Source organism: Protomyctophum bolini (assembly GCF_963924005.1).
Source record: "Protomyctophum bolini genome assembly, chromosome: 18".
NCBI classification, from domain to species: Eukaryota; Metazoa; Chordata; class Actinopteri; order Myctophiformes; family Myctophidae; genus Protomyctophum; species Protomyctophum bolini.
This window is the reverse complement of record NC_137879.1, coordinates 23690219-23715755: the sequence shown is the minus strand read 5'-3', so window position 1 is coordinate 23715755 and position 25537 is coordinate 23690219. Positions and strand designations below refer to the sequence as shown.

The window sequence follows — 25537 nt, the reverse complement described above, 5'->3', positions numbered from 1 at the left end:
AATTAAAATGGGAATATTCTAAACTACTACAGCTGTGTCACTGTTTGTAGTCTAGGTAGGAGCTTGACATCGGGGTTCTCTGTAATGTTTTGTAGGACTGGTTTTTGAGCCATTTTTGAGAATATATATATATATATATATATATATATATATATATATATATATATATATATATATATCTACTCTGCAGGCAGCCCAGTTATTTCTTATTTTTATTCAATTAAATAAAAACAATAAATGCAGAAAACTAACAGAAAACTAGTCCAGAAAGGCAAAGCGATCGATCATAAACCAGCTCAGCTCAGCAGCTGGTAAAAAAATCCATTCACTATCATACATTTGTATTTTGTTGTCAAAAACACTCATTTGTGGTGGGGCGCGTGACGCAGCTTGGGGGCGTGGTCGAAGTAGCGGAAATGAGTGGCAGCAGCAGCTAGCCAACTGAGCTAACAGCTAGCCTGATTGATGCAACAGGCTGCTTGCTTCGCTCTAAAGCTGAAAGCTTGTTGCTGTTTAGTGATGTGATAGTTACAAACATTTAGCTAAACAGCGTGAGGTTTAAACGGACTCGGAGCCGTGGGGCAGAGAAAGAGTGTTGTGCGTGCATGGTCAGGATTTACAGTTTGTACAAGGTAAGTTGCTGCAACTTGTGTCGCATTGTAAGTTCAGTTTGGAGGATTGTTTTGTAGGAGTGCATAGCTTGCAATCACTGTTCTGGCTATGCTAGTAGTTAGCTAGTAGTAAATAGCTTCGCTGTTTTACCATAAGTCATAATAAATGAATCCCACCAACTTTGCATCCGTGCGCACACACACACACATACACCCTGTTTATGAATACAGAGTGAGAACATTTTAGAATAAACGTCCAAAAGGCCCACAATTGTCATCCTGAAAGGCATAAATAAACACCATAGGCGTGTTCAAACTGGTTGGAAAGCAGGTTTCTGTCAATTATTAAAACAGAAAGTTGTTGTACACAAAAGACAAGATCGTAAAGATGGCTCTCGTCAACAAGAAATGCTCAACCGCTTCTCTGTCTTCAGTGTCTTGACTCTTGGGCGCAGCCGTGAGTGACAGTGACAGATGCGATTGATCAATTAAGCATCACGTCATTAAACAACAGCATGCATTTATTTGTTTGATAAAGCTGCAACTTCAGCCCTGCAGCGTGTCCAGTGCCTTTAGAGTTCAATAAAGAGGAGCATTTGAAGCATAGCTGTTTACGATCACACACCAGGATGTGTGTGCGCGCGACTGTGCGTGGATGGAGAGGAGGAGGGGCCCGAGGGGGGCAATGTTTAGGTCTAATGAGGTGACGCTAGGATCCAGTGCACCAACACAACAACCTGATGACGTTTGTTATCTAAACATCCTCTTTTATCTCTTCTCTATTGCTATGATATGCTGTACACAGTACAGTACAATGTACACTATTTCTACCACCACTGCCAACTGCTCCAGACCATGCAGTTACACATGGCAAGCTAGTGCCAGAATCTAAGCTAATTGTTTTATTTATCTTAGTGTGGTTCTTGACTCCTGCTCCTCTGTTTCATTCTAGTGCTGTTGCTCCTATGACACCTGGATTTCCCTCTGTTGATCAATAAGGGTTTAGCTTAAAGGACCACTTCACCACTTTTCAACCTATCTTCATAATATAATAGGTCCTCACTAATAATCATGAAAAAATGGCACAATTATTTTCTACTCAGTCTGTCTGTGTCTCATAAGAGGGCTGTGGGCAGTTCAGAAACCGTCTTCCAGTGACATCATCGATGGGGAATACAAGCTAATAAAAACTGCAGGCTTTCTAGTCCTCTATTTTTGCAAAACAATAATCTGCCTAATGATGATTTCACTGGAAGACTGTTTCTAAACTGCCCACAGCCTTCCTATGAGACACAGACTGAGTAGAAAAGAATCGTGCCATTTCATCATGATTATTAGTGAGGACCCATTGAAAAGTGCTGAAGTGATCCTTTAACTTGCAGTGTTAATTTTGTCGACTAATGTTTTTGACATTTAGTCGACTAAGACTAGACTAAACCGCAGTTATCAATTACAATCAATCAATGTCAAGTAAAATGTCATGATCCCTCTTTTCCATTATCTTGTCACCCCCACCCACAATATCCCCCCTCCCCTCTGTCTACCTATGCCAGTGAGCTTCGAGGGAGGGGAGGAGCATGGCAGTCTGGATCCAAGCGCAGCAGTTGCAGGGCGAGGCTCTGCACCAGATGCAGGCGCTGTATGGCCAGCACTTCCCCATTGAAGTGCGACACTATCTGGCCCAATGGATCGAGAGCCAGCTGTGGTATGTACCAGGCTTGGTGGCCTATCTCCAGTCCTTATTGTCCGATTTAGTTCACAATGTGTCGCAGTGCTAAACCAAGCACCGATTATTTGCTTTGTAAGCTAAATTTGTTTAAAGCATTTACCTTTTTTTTCATTAGTTTATACGTGTAATCATTTCATAAATTATTTTGTCAAAGGACGCTTGACAGAAGTAGAACCACTGTTATATAGAACATTTTATTCTCTTAGAGATGCGCAGATTGCAGTATATCCCCAGACACCATGGTTAATCTGTGAATTCCTACTAGGCTGAGAAATGTATCCCACCCTTTTCACATTGGCCTGTTATAGCGCCACCAACAGGTAGATTTTTACAAAACACATTTTTGGAACCAAAATGCCTCACTCAAATCATCCAATTGCCAGAAATGGCACCCTTTTCACATTGGCCTATTATAGCACCACAAGGAGGCCACAACCCGACCTGCCCTGGTGGAGACCTGTGCCCCGAGGGACACTTTATCTAGTTGTCCTTCTTTCATCCCCAACAAAGCATACTGTGATTCATGGTATTCGTAAGTGTCCCCATGAGATTTGAGTATGTTTGCCAGGTGCGTCCACTGGAACTAGAATAACTCTAAGTGTGGCTATCTGTGAGGACATGTTTGAGTCCACAATAGAGGTTATGTCCTGGAGCATTTTCAAAATGTTCTTGTTTTTCTTGTTTTCTTTTGGGGGTGATTGTTATTGACAAAAATTGCACATTATGCACCAGGCACTGCCTAAATCGGCAATGGTAAAATCTAATCTGTCATGTACATTGTACAGTACATATTTCCTATTATAACATAATACACCCTATGTATATGACAGTAAAATAATTGTACATAGTTCCTATGTATGTGACATCAGGAAACAGAAGCACCTGCACACAAAAGTTGAAATGCATGTAAAATAAGAATTGGTTACACAACCATTGTTCTTGTGAAGCACTTGGTTATGTTTTTATAAAGAACTATTTTCATTTGGCCAAATGTGTCATAGACCATCTCCACACGGACATGCGTACTTGCGGCTAACCTATTTAGTGCAGCTATGCAACTGAACACCGCATTGTGTTTTGAGTGGCTTCGTTCAACAAACTGCACACATTGTAACTTACTATCCATAGTTAAGTTCAAGGGCCACAACAATAATGGACAATCTATTATGCAGGGAGTGCTCAGAGGTAAAATGTTTAATTCTCCCATGGTACTGCTAGTCTGCTACAGCAGGCCAATGAATTCCTAAAAGTCTACTACTACTTGGTCGGCTTTGGCTTGGCGTGTCAGAAGTCCTTATCCAAGTCCTGGAGAACAGTCAGGTCCTCCAGCCTAGTTTCTGTCAATCCAATGACTATGGGAGACACCAGATAGCTGTTTATCCATCGCTGGGACAATGGTTGAAAGGCCCAAGGGCGTGTCCAGTGTTCACACAACAGTGGGCCTGCGTGGTGCGCCTTGTCTCTGGGGCCCACTTCTGCTCTGAGTCCTCTACACGTCTACAGCACTGGTTCCCAAACTTTTTGTTTTTAGTTTGAGACCCAAACAAAATTTGATTTGTCCCTGGGACCCAAACTAGTGTAATGTCACACACACACACACACACACACACACACACACACACACACACACACACACACACACACACACTCTGGAGGTGTCCTTGAGAAGCCAGCCGACTGAAAAAAAACGACTCAAACGTACTTGCTTAGTCGACAGTGGACTTCACTGCAGGAATCCTGGATCCCATGAAAATATATTGAACATATTGAATATATCGAATAAAACAAAATAAACAGCGTTTTGCAACGTTTCGACCGTCTAGGTCTTCATCAGGCAAAATATCTTATATTCTGATCTGTTATTTTGCCTGATGAAGACCCTAGACGGTCGAAACGTTGCATATTCGTTGTCATAAAATAAAGTAAGTCTCGGAGCTCTACAAACTGGTGTGCGGATGTTCTTCCTCTTCTTTGATGATTGACAATGAATGGCCAGAGTGTGTAAACACAAACATTGAAGACAAAGGTGAGGACACAAATTGTGATTGGCCGGAATGAGTTGATGTATGATGATAAGAGCGCCCCTCGCTTCACACGGGTGTGATCTTTCTTTATAATGGAAATTGTATGCTGGAGATCATGGATCAATGTTCTAAAAGAGAGGCAACGCATCCGCCTTGTGAGCTTTTGGATTGGCTATTTTCACTAATTTATGGAATTTCTTTGAGTTCATTATATAATATATATATTCTTTTTATTTTTGGGGTGACAATTTTAGAAAATGTCTTGAAATAATGTTTCACACCCATGTGTGTGGGGGGCTCTTATCATACATCATCATACTGTATGTCACATTCCTTGCTCTACCAATCAAATCATCATCTTCACTTTTCCGTCCTCAGTTTTATCTTCAACGTTTGTGTTTACACAAACCAGGAAAGCTGGGCATAGGAGGGGCTAGTGGTGGCGCCCCTCAAAAACAAACAGAATCACACCGGCCAATCAGAATTTGCATCCTCACCCTTGTCTTCAATGTGTGTGTGTTACGCAATGTTTGTGTTTACACAAACACTCAAAATTGTCAATTCATTGTCAATGGCATTTAACGTTTGTTAGGACAAAATTTGGGTTACACACACTAAAAGCTGGACAAAAAAAATAAACTAATGTTTTGGGAAAACGGTGCCCTACAGTTCAGCCCTAACGAAGTCACACTAAGTCTGGTTAAAGAAAACAAATGTCTGTGGTGTGGTCCTACCAGGGACTCTGTGGAGCTGGACAACCCAGCTGAGGAGGCCATAGCCAAGCGTCTGCTAGACAATCTGGTGGCTGAGCTTCAGAAGAAAGCTCTGCACCAGGTGGGAGAGGACGGCTTCCTGCTTAAGATTAAGCTCGGCCACTGTGCCAACCAGCTGAAGGTAAGTAAATACTCCCTTTATCCCATTTAGAACCTGAGGCCGTTTCGACAAATGCCTTCTGAATCAGTACTTCTGAAACGTTTTCGTAATTCAAAATTATTCAACATATTTCAAGCACTTTCAAGATTTTCTTTTTATCAAATGTCAAGAATAAGAGATGCAAAAAAAGGTGAAAATACCTGTCACCTGCCAGTAGACTTGGCTGAGGTGCTGGAGTCACAATTAAGTATATTTGAGAAAGAAAAGGTTGGCTCTGCACTCAAATGTGTGCAAAATCACATTTCTTATTTTCAAGATGGCAAGCTTTCGGTCATTAGACCTTCTTAAGTTCAGGCCTGAAGAAGTTCTAATGACCGAAAGCTTACTATCTTTAAAATCAGATTTTGCACAGATTTGAGTGCGGAGCGCCGGAGCCTCCCTTTTCTTTTTTTCAAAATGGCAGATATAGAAGTTTAAAATCTAAAGTATCTACAGTAATTGTATAAGTCTACCTTACTTGAACAGTGACAGCAATTAGTTTTGTTCTTTTGTGTAGCTTGATTGACCTAATTCCTATCAATAGTTTCTTAACGTGTGTATATTTTGTCCCTAGACCACATATGACCGCTGCCCCTTGGAGCTGGTGCGTTGCATCAAACACATCCTTCAGTCGGAACAGAGGCTGGTGCAGGAAGCTACAGATGTAAGTCTTGCCAGTCACGGCACACGGTTCCTACAGAGCCTCGACGGGGATTTAAATGATTAATTAGCATTTCATTTTCAGGTTCTAAAGAGTTGTTATTTATATAAAGACAGGAAAAGTGAGGAAGATATTAATTATTATACAAATGAATAATTATAAATAATATTTACTTATCCATGTCCTGAAGATTCTGTTGAGGAGCGATCCTTTGGATGTAGGCCTTTATGTATTCTCTCGCATTACAATTATTGGCATTCTTAATGTTAAACATTGCTAGTCTTATCCATCCTTCATAATAAGCAACAGTAAATGTGGGTCACATTGCTGAAAACTATGAGGCTGAGACGTTCTTTGTTTCTAATAATGATGGTGGAGGAATGGATCAGAGAGAGGGAAAGACTCCAGCTCTAATCAAACCAGGGATGTCACCATAATGTCGTCGATGCACTATCCGTTCACCTATCGACCTGAACTCCATGAAGTCTTACTGTCTGTCTCTCCTGATTTCTCAGGTCAGCGGTGGCGGTGGAAGTGCCATGGACAGTCTCTCACAGCGGCACCAGCAGATCAACCAGGCCTTTGAGGAGCTGCGGCTGGCCACGCAGGAGACGGAGAACGAACTCCGCAAGCTGCAGCACAGTCAGGAGTACTTCATCATTCAGTACCAGGAGAACCTGCGTATGCAGGGTGAGCCGGTGGGGGTCTCTATTGCCTCGTTTTCACTATGAAGAGCCAGGCTATGCAGGGTTGTGAGGGACGCAGCACAGCTGAGCCATTTATAGCTAGTCTTTCCGTTACAATCAAGGTGGTGGTCTTTGTTATGGTTTTTCTATAGTGCAGTCAGCTGTTTTCAGCTACAGTATAAGCTGTAATGTGAGCGGGCTAACATTAACGTAGCCTTTGTTTCTATAGCTGCTATTTACTTATAACTATATTAAATATTTGATAGTTCTATCCTCTATGAGTTAGTCCAATCAGTCCAGTCATGGTCACGTAGAATTTAAAAACTGTCTCCACAGCCCCATTCTAAACAATCCAGCACCAGGTGGCAAGCGGGGCTAAGAATGGCTCGCGTTTATATGAATCTGTGCACAAGTGGGCTGACATAACGGCACAGTATGGCACAGCCTTGTAGTGGAAAATGGGTAGATTGTATGTATCACTCATCGCTTTCTCTCATATACAGGTCCATCCCAACGAATTAGAATAATCTGAAAAAGTTCATTATTTGCCATAATGTAATAAAAATAAATAAACTTTCATATATTTTAGATTCATTACAAAACAACTGAAATAATTCAAGCCTTTTTTTGTTTTAATATTGATGATTATGGCATACAGCTCATGAAAATAAAAAAAATCCTATCTCAGCGAATTAGAATATTTTACGAGACCACAAAAAAATAAGATTTTTTAAACAAGAAATGTCGACCATCTGAAAAGTATATTAATGTATGCAGTTACTACTTTTGAACAAATTATTTCATCAATGGCGCGTGGCATGGAGGTGATCTGCCTGTGGCACTGTTGAGGTGTTATGGAAGCCCATAGCGTCTCCATGAAGCTTGTCAACATACTGAAGCACACAGTGCTGTAAAATATCATAATAGATGGTTGTGTTGAGACTCTGGACATGACAAAACACAGTGATTTAGGCCATGGTGGTGTTGATCCACTGACACTGAAACTGTGAAAATGTAACAATGGTTTCAGCACAGCACAGTACATTGTGCTTCAGTATGTTGACAAGCTTCATGGAGATGCTAATTTTCCTTTCCAGCTCGATTTGGCACCTGCCCACCACAGTGCCAAAACTACTAGTAACTGGTGTACTGACCATGGTATTACTGTGCTTAACTGACCAGCCAACTGGCCTGACCTGAACCCTTGGTTGTATTGTCAAGAGGAAGGTGTGAGACACAAAAATAATTTACGGCTGTTATCAAAGCAAACCTGGGCTTCCGTAACAGGCTGATCACCTCCATGCGACGCCCCATTGATGAAATAATTTGTTAGCCCAGACCAAGTAGTAACTGCATACATTAATATACTTTTCAGATGGTCGACATTTCTTGTTTAAAAAAATAATTTTCTTAGTGGTCTTGTAAAATATTCTAATTCACAGATAGGATTTTTAGATTTTCATGAGCTGTACACCATAATCATCAATATTAAAACAAAAAAAGGCTTGAATTATTTCACTTGTGTAATGAATCTAAAATTATGGCAAATGATGAACTGAGTTCTGAGTATTCTAATTCGTTGGGATAGACCTGTACAGCTTGCATGCTCTCTTAATCCCTCACTCTCTCTCACACTCAACAGCCAGTTATTGTGATTTTTCACAGACTGTAAACTCTGTAGTGAACTGTGTGTGATCTGTTATCTCTCTGGTGGAACTGACCTTAGTCATGCTGCTACACAGAACGTGTACAGACAATGGCACCTCAGCTGCAAAATGAGCTTGACAAATGAACGGGACTCACATTCTCATTGCTATTTGTTATCTGAATCACGTAGGATTCTGTTCCAGAGAACTCAGTTGAACCTGAACTAATGCTTTATTAACTTTGGATTGAATCCAGGATGGTATAACCTTTCATAGTAACACCAGTTATTGTCAGTGTTGGTTTTAATGGCACACTTTATTTCTTCCTAGCTGGGCAGTAAATAGTAATGACCCAAAAAGTATTTTTCTGAAGAGTCACAACATTGTTCGTATTAGTTTAGATTTGATCCAGGTTCATGCAACAGGCTTTGAGTGTACTTCTTAGGGGATTTAGTTGATATTTACCAAAACGTCAGGAGTCAGGACATGAAACTAACCCACAGGCAACAATAGCTGGTGGGTTCACTTTTACTCATTGTCCACTGTTCAGCAAAATTGAAAATGAATCCTTAACCTGGTAATCAGTAGTTACCTGACATGTTGGCTGATCTCTATTCAGGCCTTTAATCCTGATTTAAATCCTGCTAGGCCAGCTCAGCAGTCTCTCGTCCTTACCCCCTGCGGAACGCACTGCGAGGGAGGTGGCCCTGCAGAGCAAGAGAGCCACTATGGAGGCCTGGCTCACCAGAGAGGCTAGCACACTGCAGAAATACAGACTGGTAGGGACCCCCGCACACACACACACACACACACTCTCTCTCTCTCGAATATGCACTGGCTTGTAGAGTGATGCAAGAGTCACATAAACACACATACACAATGACAAGAGTTTGGAGCAGAAATTATGCAAAAATATTGGATGCACCATTTGAAAGGTGACTCTGGATATTATTGAAGAATCAATATGGTGGAAATGGTCCCATTCAGGACGGGAACCCCTTTTGTGGTCTTGTTGCTATGTACAGTATACTGTAACTGTATACTGTAGCAATATAACATTTTTGACAAAATTGGATAAATATTTGAACATTTTTAGAAAACTCAAATTGTTATTTAGAAGGCATTTTTTGGAATCGGCATTAGTCTAAATGGGTTAATAGACAGGGATAATTTTGCAGGATGCAGTCATCTATCTATATTTATTAAATAATAGCCACTTGCACACAAATGGTAAAATGGACTGCATTTATGAAGAGTTTTTCTTCATAAATTTCTTTGTTCACACGGGGGCAGATGCAAAAGATGCAAAGCTAGACTAGTACACAGAGTCACAGACAGTGTATTTGTAGTCGTTAAGCAGCAGGAGGTCGTTTAGCAGCAGGAGGTCGTTTGTTAGCAGCTCAACCACTGAAACCACAACAAACGTCCAACACAGATTAAATAAATTACTCACCTAGTGCTGCAGGTTCGTGTTTAAGTAATTCCAGTGTTGTTTAAGTGACAGATGCATGGTTTTCAACTTTTCATATTGTAAATATGGTCGTGTGGTTTAGCGACTAGCACTTTGACAGCAGACGTAACTTTCCCTTTCAGTTTCAAAAGTGTCATGGTAGCTTGTTTACAACTGAAACAGACTTCCTGTGGTCTGACTTCCTCTGCAAAATAAGAGTCACGTGTAATGATTAGTCAACGCTAATTTTATTACTAAGTTTACTTACAGGACGTTAACATCTCATTTGAGTGCCTGTCAGGATTCTCTACATAACTGTCTCAACTGTTGGTACGCAAATGCACCTCGCATGCCTTTGATCTACCGCGCAGCAAACATTTTGACGATGCATGCGCACTGGCGTACCAGTTATGTGCAGGGCTGGTTATAGTTATAGATTAGCACCATTAAGAACATGCTCAGGTTTATTGAAATCATGTCTATACGCCTTTAATATGCTAGAGAGCCAAATGCCATTATATTATCGACAGACTGTATCCTCAGGATACATGCCATCTCAAAACGAAAGAGGGTGTGTGTGTCTACACAAAGTGAAAGAGGGATGTGTGTTAAAATATGGCAGGAATCAACTGGCAGCACACCGATATGTCATTGGCTTGCAAATATGTTGCAATGTCATGCGTTTTAAGCTTGTGTAGACTGTGTAATCTTAGTCTGCTATGGAAAGCCCGAAGAGCATTTTCGTTTCTATGGGATGTTTTCAAGAAAATACTTTGGAGGTCGTGCAAGGTGCATTCTCTGCCACAAAGAAATACACTTACATGGTACACGGTAGAGCAGCCGGATGGGAACCGCAAAGTTCCAAAGTGTCCTTGAGCAAGACTCAGAACCCCTAATTGTTCCCGATGTGCAGGTTGGTGCCTTGCATGGTTTCCTCCGCCATCGGTGTATGTACATTATGTGTGTGTGAATGGGTGAATGTAATGCACAACTTATGTAAAGCGCTTTGGATAAAAGCGCTATGTAAATGAACCCTTTTAGCTTTTAATCATGCTTTGCTGGCACATTGCAAAGCCAACATTCACAGGATTAATGTCTGAGTTCTTAATGAGAGTGTAGTATTGTTTTGAGTATTTTGTCTTGAGTGTTTGTGTTTAACAAGTAGAACCTGTGTTGTGCTCTGTGTGGTGGCCAGGACCTCGCTGAGCAGCACCAGAAGACCTTGAACCTTTTGAGGAAGCAGCAGACTGTGATCCTGGATGAGGAGCTCATCCAGTGGAAGAGGAGACAGCAGGTGGCTGGTAATGGAGGGCCACCTGAAGGGGGGCTAGATGTCCTCCAGTCCTGGTGGGTATCAGGAAAAACATATTTAGTCCAGGTTAATGTGTTATTTTCTTACTACTAGTATTATTTAGACAGTGAATGTCAAGAATATTTTTCCCAATGGGATACTTTCAGAATTCCCTGCGTTGGCAGGGAAGCAGGTGCCAGTGATGCCGGTGGAAGACAATGGATTATGGACAAGAGCACATGTTCCCTCAATGGGGTATTTTCAAGAAAATAATAAAAAAAAGGTCATGCAAAGTGCATTCTCTACCATGAAGAAATACAGTATGCAAACAACGGCATGCTTTGCTGGCACACTGCAACACTGACTCGCATAGGAAGAAAGCAAACTAAAAACCAACAGCCCTCATACCCTTAAGAAGTCCGTGGTGGCAGCTACCTGTGGAGTATCCCAGTTTTTGACTTCTATTATGAAGTATGAACTAGCCACTTCAACAAAGGGGAAGAGTGCCTTGGTTTCTTTTTCCTTAGTTGCAAGTCTTCTACCCAGAATGGACATTTTACTCCTAACTAGCATGTGTCCCACCCTGCTGAATATCCTATCATACCAGAGCCTTATGCTGAATTCACACCAGCAGCTGTGAGCAAATGTTCATAATGTGAACGTTTGCAAAATGCTATCAATTGGAGCATGTCCAAAGTTATGAGTGACACCCTCGTAAAGAGCAGATCAAAGCGAGCAGCTGCACCCGACGGGGGGGGGGGGGGGGGACGGACGGACGGACAGACAGACAGACAGACAGACAGACAAAAAGGTGCTTGTCTCTGGCAGATTGTTTATAAAGCATTTATATGTAGTTGCTCAGCTCAGTCTTGCTTAATTTCGCACCTACAACTGCTAGATTAGAACATTATCATCACACATTCGCAATTACAAAGTTATATTTGTTTCAAGTTGCGCAACTAAGAAAATTGGCTTAAACACAGTATATGTCACTGTCTACAAATAATCATTATCAATCTTCTCAATCATCATGGTAGCAGTATTTGTGGAATTGTTAACTACATATATTTCCTCTGAAAAATACAAAATGCGTAACCTAAATGACACTATCTCTTTTTTCTTTGCTCCCTCCCTCCACCTATCAGGTGTGAGAAGCTGGCAGAGCTGGTCTGGCAGAACCGGCAGCAGATCCGTCGTTGTGAACACCTGACCCAGCAGCTGCCCCTGCCAGGCCCCATGGAAGAACTGCTGAGCAAGCTCAACTCGGACATCACAGACATAATCTCTGCCCTCGTTACCAGGTGAGACTCTGGTTGTGTGTGTGAGAAAGCGCAAAAAGGTTTAATTTGATCAAACACATTTTTTTCAGATCTTTCATTCTAATAGTTAATTCGCTGTGATTTGCCAGTAGCTACTACGGGACGCAACTCGAAAGGCGCTGAGTCGGCTCAATCGAACTTCGCAACGTTCAGCACGGCGACTCGCTCGATTTAGCCTCCTTGGCGCTGCCTCTCGTGTCTCAAGTTCGCTTGAGACGGCTCGCCTCCATTGAGGTCAAAAACTATACTTTATCGGCCCCAAACAATTATCTGCAGTTCTGAGGCACTTCCGTGTTGTCCACAGAAGCGGCTTTAGGCTTTAGTTTGTCGCCCCGAGTAGGCCTAGTTATAGTAAAAGGAAGCAAGCAATAGAAGCAGCTTCAATGCTTTCAGTTCAGCGATGCTCTGTTTGAATTAAACAGTCGGATTCCCCTGGTCCGCACCAGTTCTAAGTCAGCTGCTAGGCGCCAGCCGAGGCAGCCCCCCGAGGCGACGCAGGGGCGAGCCGCACGTGCCCCTGGGGGGAACCGTAGCTGAGGAGATCCGCGAGTAGGGCCCGGCGCACGTCCAGAGTCACCGCCGCAGGACTTCTCAGCCTAACAGTTGTTTAGATGTTAAATGTCAGACTTCTTCCATCCTTTAACTCTCTCCAGTACCTTCATCATTGAGAAGCAGCCACCCCAGGTGTTGAAGACGCAGACAAAGTTTGCCGCCACCGTGCGTCTGCTGGTGGGTGGGAAGCTCAACGTGCACATGAACCCGCCGCAAGTGAAGGCCGTCATTGTCAGCGAGCAGCAGGCCAAGGCCCTGTTGAAAAACGAAAGCACTCGCAAGTGAGCACCACACACAAATGCAAATGCATGAGGTGTAGAGTTCTCAACAGGCCTGAAATTAAGGCCTGGCCCTAACTGGGCCGGCCAAAGGCTCAAACCTGCCTGACTAATTGGCATAATGCTAGGCCTAAAAAAATAAAAAATAAAAAAAGCAGTCACTAGTGTGGTTCAGGCAGAATTTGAGAACTCTACCTCTGTGGCAGTGATTGTATTGTTTTATTCCACACAATGGTTTCGTGGCCTCGCTGGCAGGAATTGTTTGTAACCGAGTTGTCTCTCTCTTGTAGTGAGAGCAGTGGAGAGATTCTCAACAACAACTGTGTGATGGAATATCACCAGGCCACAGGCACCCTCAGTGCACACTTCAGAAGCATGGTAAATAATGATATTGGTACGTTTTAGCAGTGACTAGTGAATGTATTAACTCCCTTAGCAGATATCTAATCAGTAGCCTTTCGAAGAGTGATACAGTTATTGTATAGGTTGTAGGATTCAATGGGATTGTTATTGTGTGTGTGCACTCAGCAATTGAAACGGATCAAACGCTCAGACCGTCGGGGAGCAGAGTCTGTGACTGAGGAGAAATTCACGGTCCTGTTTGAGTCCCAATTCAGCGTGGGGGGGAACGAACTGGTCTTCCATGTCAAAGTAAGTAATACAGCTCACATTTACCACTTCCATTTGCACGCATGCACCACTAGAACATGTCTGTTCCAGAGAAACCTTTTTATGAATGAATTTTATTTGTTTTACACCTTTCGAAACATATTTACAAAGTGCTTTACAGACGGGTTATAAAACAGTAAGCATAAAAACAACAAAGCATCAAAACATCAGAGACAATAAAACATGAAGAAAATAACGGGTCAATAAAACAATTAAAAACAAGATGAGAGCTCATTTGCCCATCAGTGTCTTGCTCTAGGGCAGAGGTGGGCAACTTTGATGATGGAGAGGTCTACTATATTTCCACACTGTCGGGCAGAAACCTTATCTCCATATTTTATTCCTTTTTTAAATTTTTATTAATGCCTTTCTTCGTCATTCTATGTCGCACAAAAGTAGAAAAAATAGCAGAGTTATACGTGTAGATGTGCTAGTTTTGCTTTTTTAAAATTGGAATCCTGAATAATTTCAGGATTTCAATTTCAATTTAATATCAAATGCATTTAGTTTTACTTATGTTAAAGGCGCAGTGAAATGAAAAAGACCTTTTTCACACTTTTAGACCATATCCGTGGTCATCATATGGGCATACCTAACAATGGATGCCAAAAAAATGGGAAAATTCTCATTTCTGTGTGTTTTTATATCAAAGGTCCATAAAAACGATTGTATTATTTATTTATTAAAACGAAAACGTGCTGCGTGATGATGTGTAGAGATACACATCGATAAAGGCCAATAAAAATGAAGCTCACCTGTTTAATTCCCCATGTCTGCGCATCCATGCAACACAGCTGCTTCTGATTACAAAAGACTCCGTTTTTATTTCCATTCAAGATAACATTCAGACAGTGTATTACTCGGTTTCAACTTAATCATCACGCTAAAATATGTTTCTGAAAACATTATAGGGTAGAAATAAGCCACATAACAGTAAACTGGTTGTGCTGGGCGACCGTCTGATTTGTAAACAAACACATACCACGCTGTAGCGCATAGCATAGCTACCGTCCCTAGCTACCGTCCCATCGCCTGAAGGGATGCGACACTCTGATTGGTTCAGAAACTTCAGACCGGTGTTTCATGTGGAAACACCATTTTCATGTTGTTCACCATTTCCGTTTCACTGCGCCTTTAAGTGATTAAAGCGGGTCATGTTTGCATGTTTAGAATTGTAACGGCTCGGTCACGGTGGCACAGTAGTAGTGCTGTCGCCTCACAGCTAGAAGGTCCTGGGTTCGATTCCCCCTGAAGACGCTGTGGGTGCTGGGGGCGTGTTCCCTCCTCCGCGTCATCAGTGCCCATACCCGAGGCGGGGTTGGCGAAAGGGCTTTTCTGTGTGGAGTTTGCATGTTCTCCCTGTGTCCATTTTTTTGTTGTAATCCTGGTCTCTAAACTACCTCCCCCTGGCCAGCCTGATGGAGGGGAAAGGAACTTGTCAGAATAACGTGTTCCTTCCAAGTGCCAAAGGATTTTGGCTGTATACTATTAAAGCATTCTGAGTAATAAACTAGCTCAGGACCTTTGCATACAAAGACCTTTATACGCAATTTTGAAATGTTTTGAGGACTGAGTCAAATATTTGTGTAAGAAATGTCACATGCTCTTGTAGTTGTGTCATACTGTAGCTTTACACAATCTTTAACTATGTTAAACACTAATTTACCCACAATCAGTTAAATATTTTTAATTATTCCAGTACATTCTTTTCCACTTAACTCATTAACTTACCGGTACATTTGTATCTCTTCTTTTTGTTTAACCACAAGACATTATCGCTGCCTGTGGTCGTGATAGTTCATGGTAGTCAAGACAACAATGCCACCGCAACGGTCTTGTGGGACAATGCTTTTGCAGAACCGGTGAGTCATTGATGCCTGGAAAGGCACTTTGCATGAAGCATTTTCATATCTCATCATGTCGGACAATGACATTCAAAATTGGATTTTGTATACGGTACTACAGTAACAGTATATGAGATCTTGCATAAGCATGGCTTGGTTTTTCCCTGGAAAATATATTGAAAATAGTAGTTTAGGAAAGTTTATGGAAATCAGGCTACAACAACAAAGATTATTCATCATTTCGAGTCGACCGCGGTCGAGATCATGGATTTCACAATGCCACGCATTGTGAAATAAAGATTATTAATCTGAATCCAAAGGTAGAAAAATAGCCTTGTAATTTGACTGCACACGTTACCACTGCAGATGTTGCTCAACCTCTTTTGTGGTTCTCAGTGGCACCTCTGGAAGAGGTTTTTTCTTTTGGAAATTAAGTTATGCATCCAGTCTGTCCCTCTCAGGGCAGGGTGCCATTCATGGTACCAGACAAAGTACTGTGGCCCCAGCTGTGCGAGGCCCTCGATATGAAGTACAAGGCCGAGATGCACAGTGGCCGTGGCCTGTCGGAGGACAACCTGGTCTTCCTGGCTCAGAAGGCCTTCAACAGCACCAGCAACAACCATGAAGACTACAACACCATGACCATGTCCTGGGCACAGTTCAACAGGGTGAGAGCAAATTAAGGAATATCAACCAAACGTCATGCCGAGGTCATTTGTGTCATCTAAAATGGTGTATTAGTGGTTATAATATCATTATAATACTTAATCAGGCACACCTGATTGAACCTTTATGTATAAAATAATATTTTTTGTAAACCTGTAATGTGACAATAAATCAGATTCTGATGCTGAAAATGTTACTCAACAAGATTAGAAAGATAAGAATTAAAGCCTGTGCGTCCATGCACAGGCTTGAAAAAGACAAAACCAGAAAACCGTCTTGTTTTATTGCCCCCATCTTTCATAAGCTAGACTGGGCAAGATCTTAATTGACTGCCTGTGCCCAAGTGGCCCAATAAGCGCTACGCTTCCGTCTTCCGTCTTAGTCAGAAATGCCATTAAACAGACTTTAAAGCTGAATTTTTGCGTGTGCTTGTTTGTGCAGGAAAGTTTGCCTGGACGCAGCTTCACTTTCTGGCAGTGGTTTGATGGAGTGGTGGAGTTGATGAAGAAACATCTCAAACCACACTGGAATGATGGGTAATGAGTGCAAAAGTCATACTTCTGATTATTTGAACTAACTATATATTAAATAACATTACCTTTTCATATTTAAGGACAAGCTACAGTATAGTATTGTGTGTGCGAATGTATGTATTTGAATGGCAGTAACTCAGGAGGCATCCAGCGGCGGTCGGGGAACAATAAATAAATAGACCAGGCATCCCCCAGTAGTGCACTATGACTGACTTCCCCATAGTTATTAAAGTCCCTTAACCCCCAATGAGCAAGTTGGGGGGCCTTGTATAGTTTCCTTCGCTATCGGTGGGTGAATGTAATGCACATTTTAAAGTGCTAAGCACTTTACAAATACACCATACAGTAAATGTGTATAGGTGCTGTATATGTATATTATGTATTTTTTGGGGGGTGGGGGGATTTTAGCCTTTATTGATAGTGGAGACAGACCAGAAACGAGGGGAGAGAGACATGACATACAGCAAAGTTTGTCGCGCACTCAGATCAGCCAACGCAGGGAAGCTGGAAGTACCCTCACTAAATACGCCGGGACAACGCTCCACACGTCCCAAACTCTTCTCCCTTCTGGCTCCAAAACTGTGGAATGCACTTCCCATTGCAGTCAGAACTGCAGCATCACTCCCAATCTTCCGCCGTAGTCTGAAAACCCACCTTTTCAGACTCCATCATGGCCCATAGCACTTACCCCACCCCCTTAGATAGCATTTCTGTAGACTTAGATAGCATTTGATACAGACTTATAGCATGTTATGTAGACAGCATAAGTGCATTGTATGTAGTCATAGCACGTCATAGTACATATGTATAGCATAGTAGTATAGATGTATAGTTTCATGATATAGATATTCCACTGTTACTTTCTTAGCTTACGCATGTTTCATGATAAATGTTTTTATGTGATGTATTCCCATGCTTTTTTTGTTCTTGCTTAATGTAAATCGCTCTGGATTAAGAGTGTCTGCTAAATGCCTAAATTGTAAATTGAAACAGGATTCGAACCCGCAATGCGCTGTCATCCTTCATTAGGAGCCTAGGTGCCCGGACCACTAGGCCGGCCCGGACCAATTATGTATTCTTAATTGTAGCCCTATTTAGCATGCCAATTGGAGTTTTGGCTTTTAAGCGCTTAATCCTGGCAGTGTTATGGCTATAAGCTACATTGGAGGGAAACGGAAACGGTGCACAATTAAAATGTGGTGGTGTGTGTTGTTTTCAGGGCCATCCTGGGCTTTGTAAACAAGCAGCAGGCCCAGGACATGCTAATGTCCAAACCCAATGGCACCTTCCTACTCCGTTTCAGTGATTCTGAGATAGGTGGCATCACCATCGCCTGGGTTGCTGAGAACCCCAACAAAGCAGGTAACCCAGTGCAGGAATTTACATTTTGTCACTGCCCATAATACGGATGCTAGGTTGAAAGTGTATCTGTGTTATATAAATATTTATCTAACAAGAGCTTGTATTAAATGCATTTGAGAGTGAGTTTATTATTTTCTTCCTGAAAACTTTAGCTGAACTGTAAACCATCATGTAACCCAGATCTCTGTGCTATTATAGTACCACACACCCTCTGCTGGCAGTAAGGAGAACTTAAATGTACATTTGGGTGCTCAAGAGTGCCATTAATTCCATTATTAACTTGCTTTAATTTTTAATCCTCACCCCCCCCAACAATACAATTTGCATCTGATGGACCACACCGGCATGTCATTGTCTAATATTCACAGCTTTGGTCATAAATTGTACGATGTTTTACTGCTGCTTGTTTTAATTTACGTTATTGAACCTAACTGAATAATTGTATTGAAAGCGATCATTGTTGTCTGCTGCTAGGTGAGAGGCTGGTCTGGAACCTGTTGCCATACACGACCAAAGACTTTTCCATCCGCTCCCTAGCCGACCGCATCAGTGACCTCAACCACCTGATCTTCCTTTACCCAGACCGGCCCAAGGATGAGGTGTTCTCCAAGTATTACACCCCACCACTCTGTATGTGGCTCTCAATCCCAACTCCACATTTATGGATGATTGACATATTTCTCCTATTTTATAAACCCACATTTATAATATACAAATGCTACTGCAGTGAACTGCACACAGACTCTACAAATTATATTGTAGTGTTTTAACACAGTTTTTGATGGCTCAACTGTGTCATATGTGTAGCACTTTCATTTAAAGTTAGAAAACCACCAAAGGTATAGCTATGTAGTTTGTACTTGATTGCAGAAATATGCCAATCTGTTACTCTGGTACTGTCCTGTCCAAATGCTAGTAATGCAAAAGAAAATATGTTTCGTATGTATTTATATTTTTGTTTTTTCTCACAGCAAAAGCAGTGGACGGCTATGTAAAACCACAGATCAAGCAAGTTGTGCCAGAGTAAGTTATTTTTTATAGCAGCCCTATAGCATATAACTAAACAAACACACAACCAAAACCATTTTGACAGTCCGGCATGTACAGTAAAGACTACATATGACAGGATGGAATGGTATTTGAATCCCATGTTGTAACTGTATATCCAAGCTTCACCTACACCCAAAAGAGATGGATTGCAGTTATCCAGCCATGTCCTGAATATTCAATATATTATTGCATTGTTATTTTAGGAAAATACCTTTTGGAGTGTAAACCCAACATTTGTTAGACTAGAGGAAGTATTGAATGAGAATTTGAATATAGACACTAACATGCTTTTTGGGGGGAAAATATGTCCACATTTAACTGAAGTGGTACCCTTTCCATACAAATTAAATTAATGTGTTTACATTCTTTGGGAATTGGATGGCAGTGTAAATGTGTATAAATCAGTTAACTTCAATTTCCACATATAGTTGATACTTGTCTGTCTCTGTACAAAATGGTTGTCATTATTCAGTACATTTTTGGCCCCCAAATTAATGTTTTTGGCCACAGACCCCCATTTGAAAATGTTAGTACCAGGGACACCCATACAAGACGTTTTTGTGTTCCATAGATTCACCAACCCTGAGCCTGCTGGGAACCTGACATACATGGACCAGGCTGCCTCTCCCTCTGTGGGCCACCCCAACAGCTTTACCCAGATTTACCCGCCCATGTCAGTACATGCACCCTTTTATTCACTCATTTGTCCCATGAATATGTCAAATGTCAGTTTCATTTTAAAGTTTTCATTTCTTTGCCTATTGGCTAATTACCTGTCAGTGGGGAGTGTTGGCTGATGAATGAATATCGACATCCTAATACATCCTGATACTGGGGGGTCAAATTATGGCAATTCCTGCTGTCAAAATATGACCCCAGTCAAAAAACACTTATAGACACGCAATAGACACTCATGTTTAATTGTGGGTTTGAGCTCACATGCCCTTTTGATGTAAATCAAAAGGGGGGGTAACTACCTGTCAGTGGGGAGTGTTGGCTGGGAGGAGGAGTAGGACTAAGGCCCTATATGTCCTCTCTGGGTGGGGGGGGGGTAACTACCTGTCAGTGGGGAGTGTTGGCTGATGAATGGATATCAACATCCTAATACTGCCGGTTTTGTCCTCGCCCTCACATCACCGAGGAAGGCGAAATGGCATTTGGAAACCTTCATCCTCCATGAGGAGACATTGGTGAAGGTTCCCGACGTAAGTACTGTGAGGTTTCATGTAGTGTATTCAACACATGTATGTGAGTACGCGATAACCTACCGTTAGGTAATATACGCACGGAGTAAAGAGTACACGTATGCGTCAGACCACTGAAACGGAGGAAGGCCGCGTGTCAGGTAGATCCATAAGCCTATCGTAGCTTATTGGATACAAGTGAAACCGTACCGTAATCTAACGGGGCGCCACCTGACAAGCCTAGCGGCACGAAGCAACAGGTTATACATGCCTACGTGCTCGCCTACAAACCCTTGACTTAACGGAGCGATGGCACAAGACGCATATGCCCCTTAACCAGAGCGTTAGGGTTGGGGCTAACTAACTCCGGGGCGAACGAGAGACCGGGTAGTTACGAGACGGCGGCTACTCCTCCTCCTCCTCCTCCTCTCGGTCCGTAGGAGGACGCGGCTGTCAAAATATGACACACCCCCCCCCCCCCCCCCCCTTCCCCACTCAGTCAAAAAACACTTTGTTTGAAATAGACACTCTTTCCAAGGTGTGATTTGGGGTCCTAAGGATGCCTATAATGACATGACACAAAAATAGTGAGGCCAGACTGAAAGGTGTTAAATATTGGTAAATGGAAAATGTCTTTGCAATGTTTATATTGTATTATTTATTTATTATAATTATTATTATTATTTATTTGTATTGTTATTGTTTTTCTTTTTCTTTTTTTCGATTGTGTCCATGGACACTACAGCAAAAGAGGAAAACAAACACATGAAAAAGAAAAGACTAGCACATAACATACAGTACATACGAACTTAATTTGACCTCTAAAGCTATGTAATTATCTCCATAATAAATATAGTTTTTAATTTACATTTGAATATTGCCAACTGTACAGTGAGGTACGACTTAACAAACAGCAAATATTAAATCTCAAAAGCTTCCATTTCCATTTTAATATGGCCAGTAGAACGTCTACTCGAGTATGTGAAAATTAAAATCATAGCAGCCAGATGAGGGAGTGCCGTCACAGAGCACGCCATCTGAGTGGTCATCTCAGTGGTTCTCAGACATTTTCATGTCAAGGACCCCCATAAGTTGATTGACCCCCATCTGAAAATATTTTGTGCCAGGGATCCCCATAAAAGATTTGTGGCGTTTGTGTGCAGGTAGTTCAGTTTGTAGAGCACACGCCTTTGGGCCACATGTTCCTGGGTTCGACTCAGTGCATGAGTTGCGTACTAGCACGGCTTGGGTAACTTAAGTTGTGTTCCAAGTACTGGGAGAGGATGCACTAGTATATGTTGCACTAATGCACTCCACCTCAGCAATCCATCTCCCAGGGGTATAGTGCATTGAAAAGGGAATAGACATCCTTGTTGTCCGATACCAACAATCAGCCATTCTGACCAACTTACTAACTTATTGTGTTGTACTTAAAATGTTAAATTGTCTGGTGAAAGTAGATGGTAACAGCTGATGCTCTTAAAGAGAGAGAGACAGGCAGACTGGCTGCTCTGTAAGTACAAAGGCAGTGACGGTTATTATTGTCATCAATATCGGTGAAAATATTCTTGATTATTTTTAGACCAATTCGATAACGACCCACCCAGCAAATAGTAGGACAGCATAGCTGGTGAAAATGATGTTTGCAAAATGTCTTTGTTGTATGTGGATCAAGCAGGTAATTCTATTGGTTTGTGCTCTCCTGTCAGGAGTGACACCATGTTGGATGCAGATGGTGATTTTGATCTGGATGACACAATGGATGTGGCACGCCATGTGGAGGAACTCTTACGGCGGCCCATGGCCAACCAGTGGAGCGGTCAGCAGTCATGAACCTTAACCCCTCACCACAACAGTAACTCGATGCCCTCAGGACCGCAATGGTAACAGGAAATTACCAGATTATTATTATTATTATGTCAGAAAATGTTGCAAAATGCATTTTACCCGTTTTTTGTAGCAGTCAACTGGATTGGTTGAACAAAACATAACATGCAACTTGGTAGAGTATACCAACTTTTAACAGTCAGTCAGAAGGGAAGAACATTTGGCTGTTCCAGTAAGACAAGTCATCAGTTTGCGCAGGGAAAGATCTGCTCAACAACTTAAAGCCTATATACTTAACTGACCAGGGGTCTAGACTAGCGCCCTTTCTGAAACCAGCTCCTCGCCACTCGCCCTACACACTTGCCCTCGATATGCGCGTTCACGCAAGGCTGCGCCATATTAAGTGTCGTCCGAAACCAAGCAGTCTTGAGTGGAAGTGGCTTATAGCCCTCAAGAGTGAGTCTGTGCCGATCTAGACTCGATTGCCTTGTGCAGCCCTGCTCTCTGTCCGCATGGAAACCGCGACCTACAAATGTAAGTACCACCACAAATAAATGATAAATACACTCCTCCTAAACAATCTTCATCTGATGCAGAATAGACAACGCTCTAACTGATGTTCACAAGGGCTCTTTATTTACCCCACCATGAAAAAACTATAAATGAAACCACACAAACAAAACAACTTTGAACACAATGATTTATAAACACCATGGATGTATATGACATGTCATTTTTGACAGTCTTTCCTTTTTCCATATTAATGAAATCCACATGTCACACAAACATACATGATGCAATGCAATATAACTGTACAAACAAAATAACAGGTAACGCAATTGCATGATGGTAACCATGGCAACGAATGGTGTCTGTTTCTGCACATGGTGGGCAAGTGTATTTCCAAACAGTTTTTTATACCCAGCACCCTAATCAAGGGAACTTGATTCAGCTGGAGAGAACTTCAAGTCAAGGGACTGGTTTCAGAAAGGGCCTTTGTCTGCTTCTTTTTCCCTATGCTTCAAATCTCTTTGCTGAAAATAGCCCATTTGCTAAATCTCAAGCTTGTAGATGAGAATATGGATGGAAGTGGTTAAAGATCCATTCAAAAAATGAAAAAAAAAAAGCTCCTCTACAATTCAACATGTTGCAATTACATGCCCAAAGTAGGAAAGCCTGAAATAAACATTAAAAAAAGAAGATATATCAAAACAAAAGGCCATGTTTTTTCTTAAACCTTTTGTATTTGTATATATATTATTTTAATGTTTATTTTAGTTGAAAGTGAAATATCCCTTTAACTGTGCACCTCACAGGACATGTATTAGTTACTATATACATGCATTCTTCAATTTCCCCCTCAATATATTTAAAACTGAACTATGACATGACTGACTGTACTAGCTTGTCTCCATACACAGCAATTATGAGTTGAAATGTAGCCCTAATGGAATGTAATAGATCCAATATTTTAATTTGTAAAAGTACTGAAAATGCTATTGGGATTTTGTTACTGTGATATTTTTTATGTCTTTGTGAAATGTATACATATTATTGCCAATATTAAGGCCATATTCTTGATACTAATGCTGTCTGGAACCAGCATTAATGTACTTGGAATAGTTTGCCTACGGTGCTTTGTGTTGGTCTGGGGTGAGATTTTGGCAACATAACAGTGTACTGTATACATTTTCACACTTTTTTGACCAACATTCTTTTACAGAAGAAATGGTTTTGTCCCTTTGTTGGGGAGAGGGTGGGATTGGCAGTAATCATGAAGCATCCTTGCACTTTTTATGTTGTCAAAATGGAACCGTAAATGTGAAAACTCTACAACCTTTGTCCTTTGGCCTTACAAACTAGGCTTACTCTATCTGAACATGCCTTGTGCGCAAATGCTTATACCTCATATCAGCTTTTCTAATACTTCTTTCAAGATTAGCAATATTTACTTTTACCTAGCCTGACAGTACTGTAGGTCACAGATTTGTGCTTATTGTTTGATTAGGAATAACTGGTGAACTGCTATTACAGCTTACTACTACCACACACTAGGGCTGGGGCAGTATGGATTTTTGTTATAAAACAAATAATCACCGTTATGATCTCGACATTGCGGTTATTTCACCCAGCCCTAACACACTAGCCTGGCTAATAAGCCAGACAAGAATCCGACAGTGTGATATGAGTCTTGCTTATTAGCCAGGCTACTAACACACACAAAATCATAATTGTGCCTTATGAGAGCAAGGAATGTCAAAGGGCAGTGACATTTTCCATAGTACCGCACTACTCAGCTGAACAATGCCTATTACCTTTAGCAATGACAATTATGATTTTCATAGTGATTGTTTCTTCAGTCACTCTGTGTAATGGATAACTATGATACTGGCAATCTCAGGAAAACATTGTGAAAGGTATCCATAGTTAATTTAGGATTAGACCAAATAAAACGATACATTGGGATTAAATTGTACATAATACTTTTAAAATGTGCAACTTCAGTTCTCACAGTATTTTGCTTTCTGCGTTGTGTTGAAGAGCTTGTCAATGCATGTTGCAGGAAATGTTTCATGTATAACTGGCAAAAGTGAACAAGTTATTTTTGCTTGAACCAGCATTTATTTGATATTGTTTGTTGATTTGGCAATATTATGCTCATAGTGTTTGAATCAAGTCAGTACTTAAATACTGTACAAAGTGTATTTTATCTGTAATTCAACTAGCTTAATATGATGTAAGCACACGAGTACACGGTGCAAACTGTCCTTGTTGGAAAGTAATCATGTTTACTTGCATTTTATGATGGGAATGTTGAAAAGGGAATTAAAGTTTTTTTTTAATATAAATCTGACTGAAAAAATACATTCTTATTCCTGTCAATTATTACACAATATAATGTTATGGCTGGGACAACTGCATGAATTTTGCTTTTGAATAAGACATGAAATGCAGTGTTTGTGTTTATGTATTTATGATAGGCCTACTTGCTTGAATGTGTTAAGATATATTAGGCCATATTAGTAGCCTAATATGGGGGGGAAAAACAATGGCAAAGTTTATTTTTATTTATTTATTTTTGTTACATCCCTAAGCTTGTCTTTGCAACAATCTCCCTTTCATGAGACATTTTCACAGTGGACGCACATGGACTACTCTGACAACGGAAGAAACAAAATGCCAGGTCCATTCCAAGAGCTTCCTTGATGACTTGAGTCTACACTGGAGAAACCGAGAGAAGGT

The 25537-nt window shown here is 41.3% G+C and overlaps 1 protein-coding gene across 2 annotated transcripts; it reads left to right on the top strand.

Annotated features, from left to right (window-relative positions):
- Positions 1-470: 470 nt before the first annotated feature.
- LOC308333448 (signal transducer and activator of transcription 5B-like) lies at positions 471-25152 on the top strand. Of its 2 annotated transcripts, none has more exons than XM_080789863.1 (19): positions 471-632; positions 2165-2316; positions 5102-5258; positions 5851-5940; positions 6453-6627; positions 8918-9048; positions 10915-11066; positions 12156-12311; positions 12983-13162; positions 13450-13537; positions 13688-13810; positions 15598-15690; positions 16134-16340; positions 16780-16874; positions 18091-18233; positions 18708-18863; positions 19205-19256; positions 19855-19956; positions 22200-25152. In XM_080789863.1, the coding sequence occupies exons 2-19, from the start codon at positions 2189-2191 to the stop codon at positions 22204-22206; spliced, it is 2235 nt and encodes a 744-aa protein (XP_080645989.1). In that variant the 5' UTR covers positions 471-632; positions 2165-2188; the 3' UTR covers positions 22207-25152. The 2 variants fall into 2 exon arrangements, with proteins under 2 accessions (XP_080645989.1, XP_080645988.1); XM_080789862.1 differs by having other exon boundaries at positions 22177-25152.
- The last annotated feature ends 385 nt before the right edge of the window (positions 25153-25537 follow it).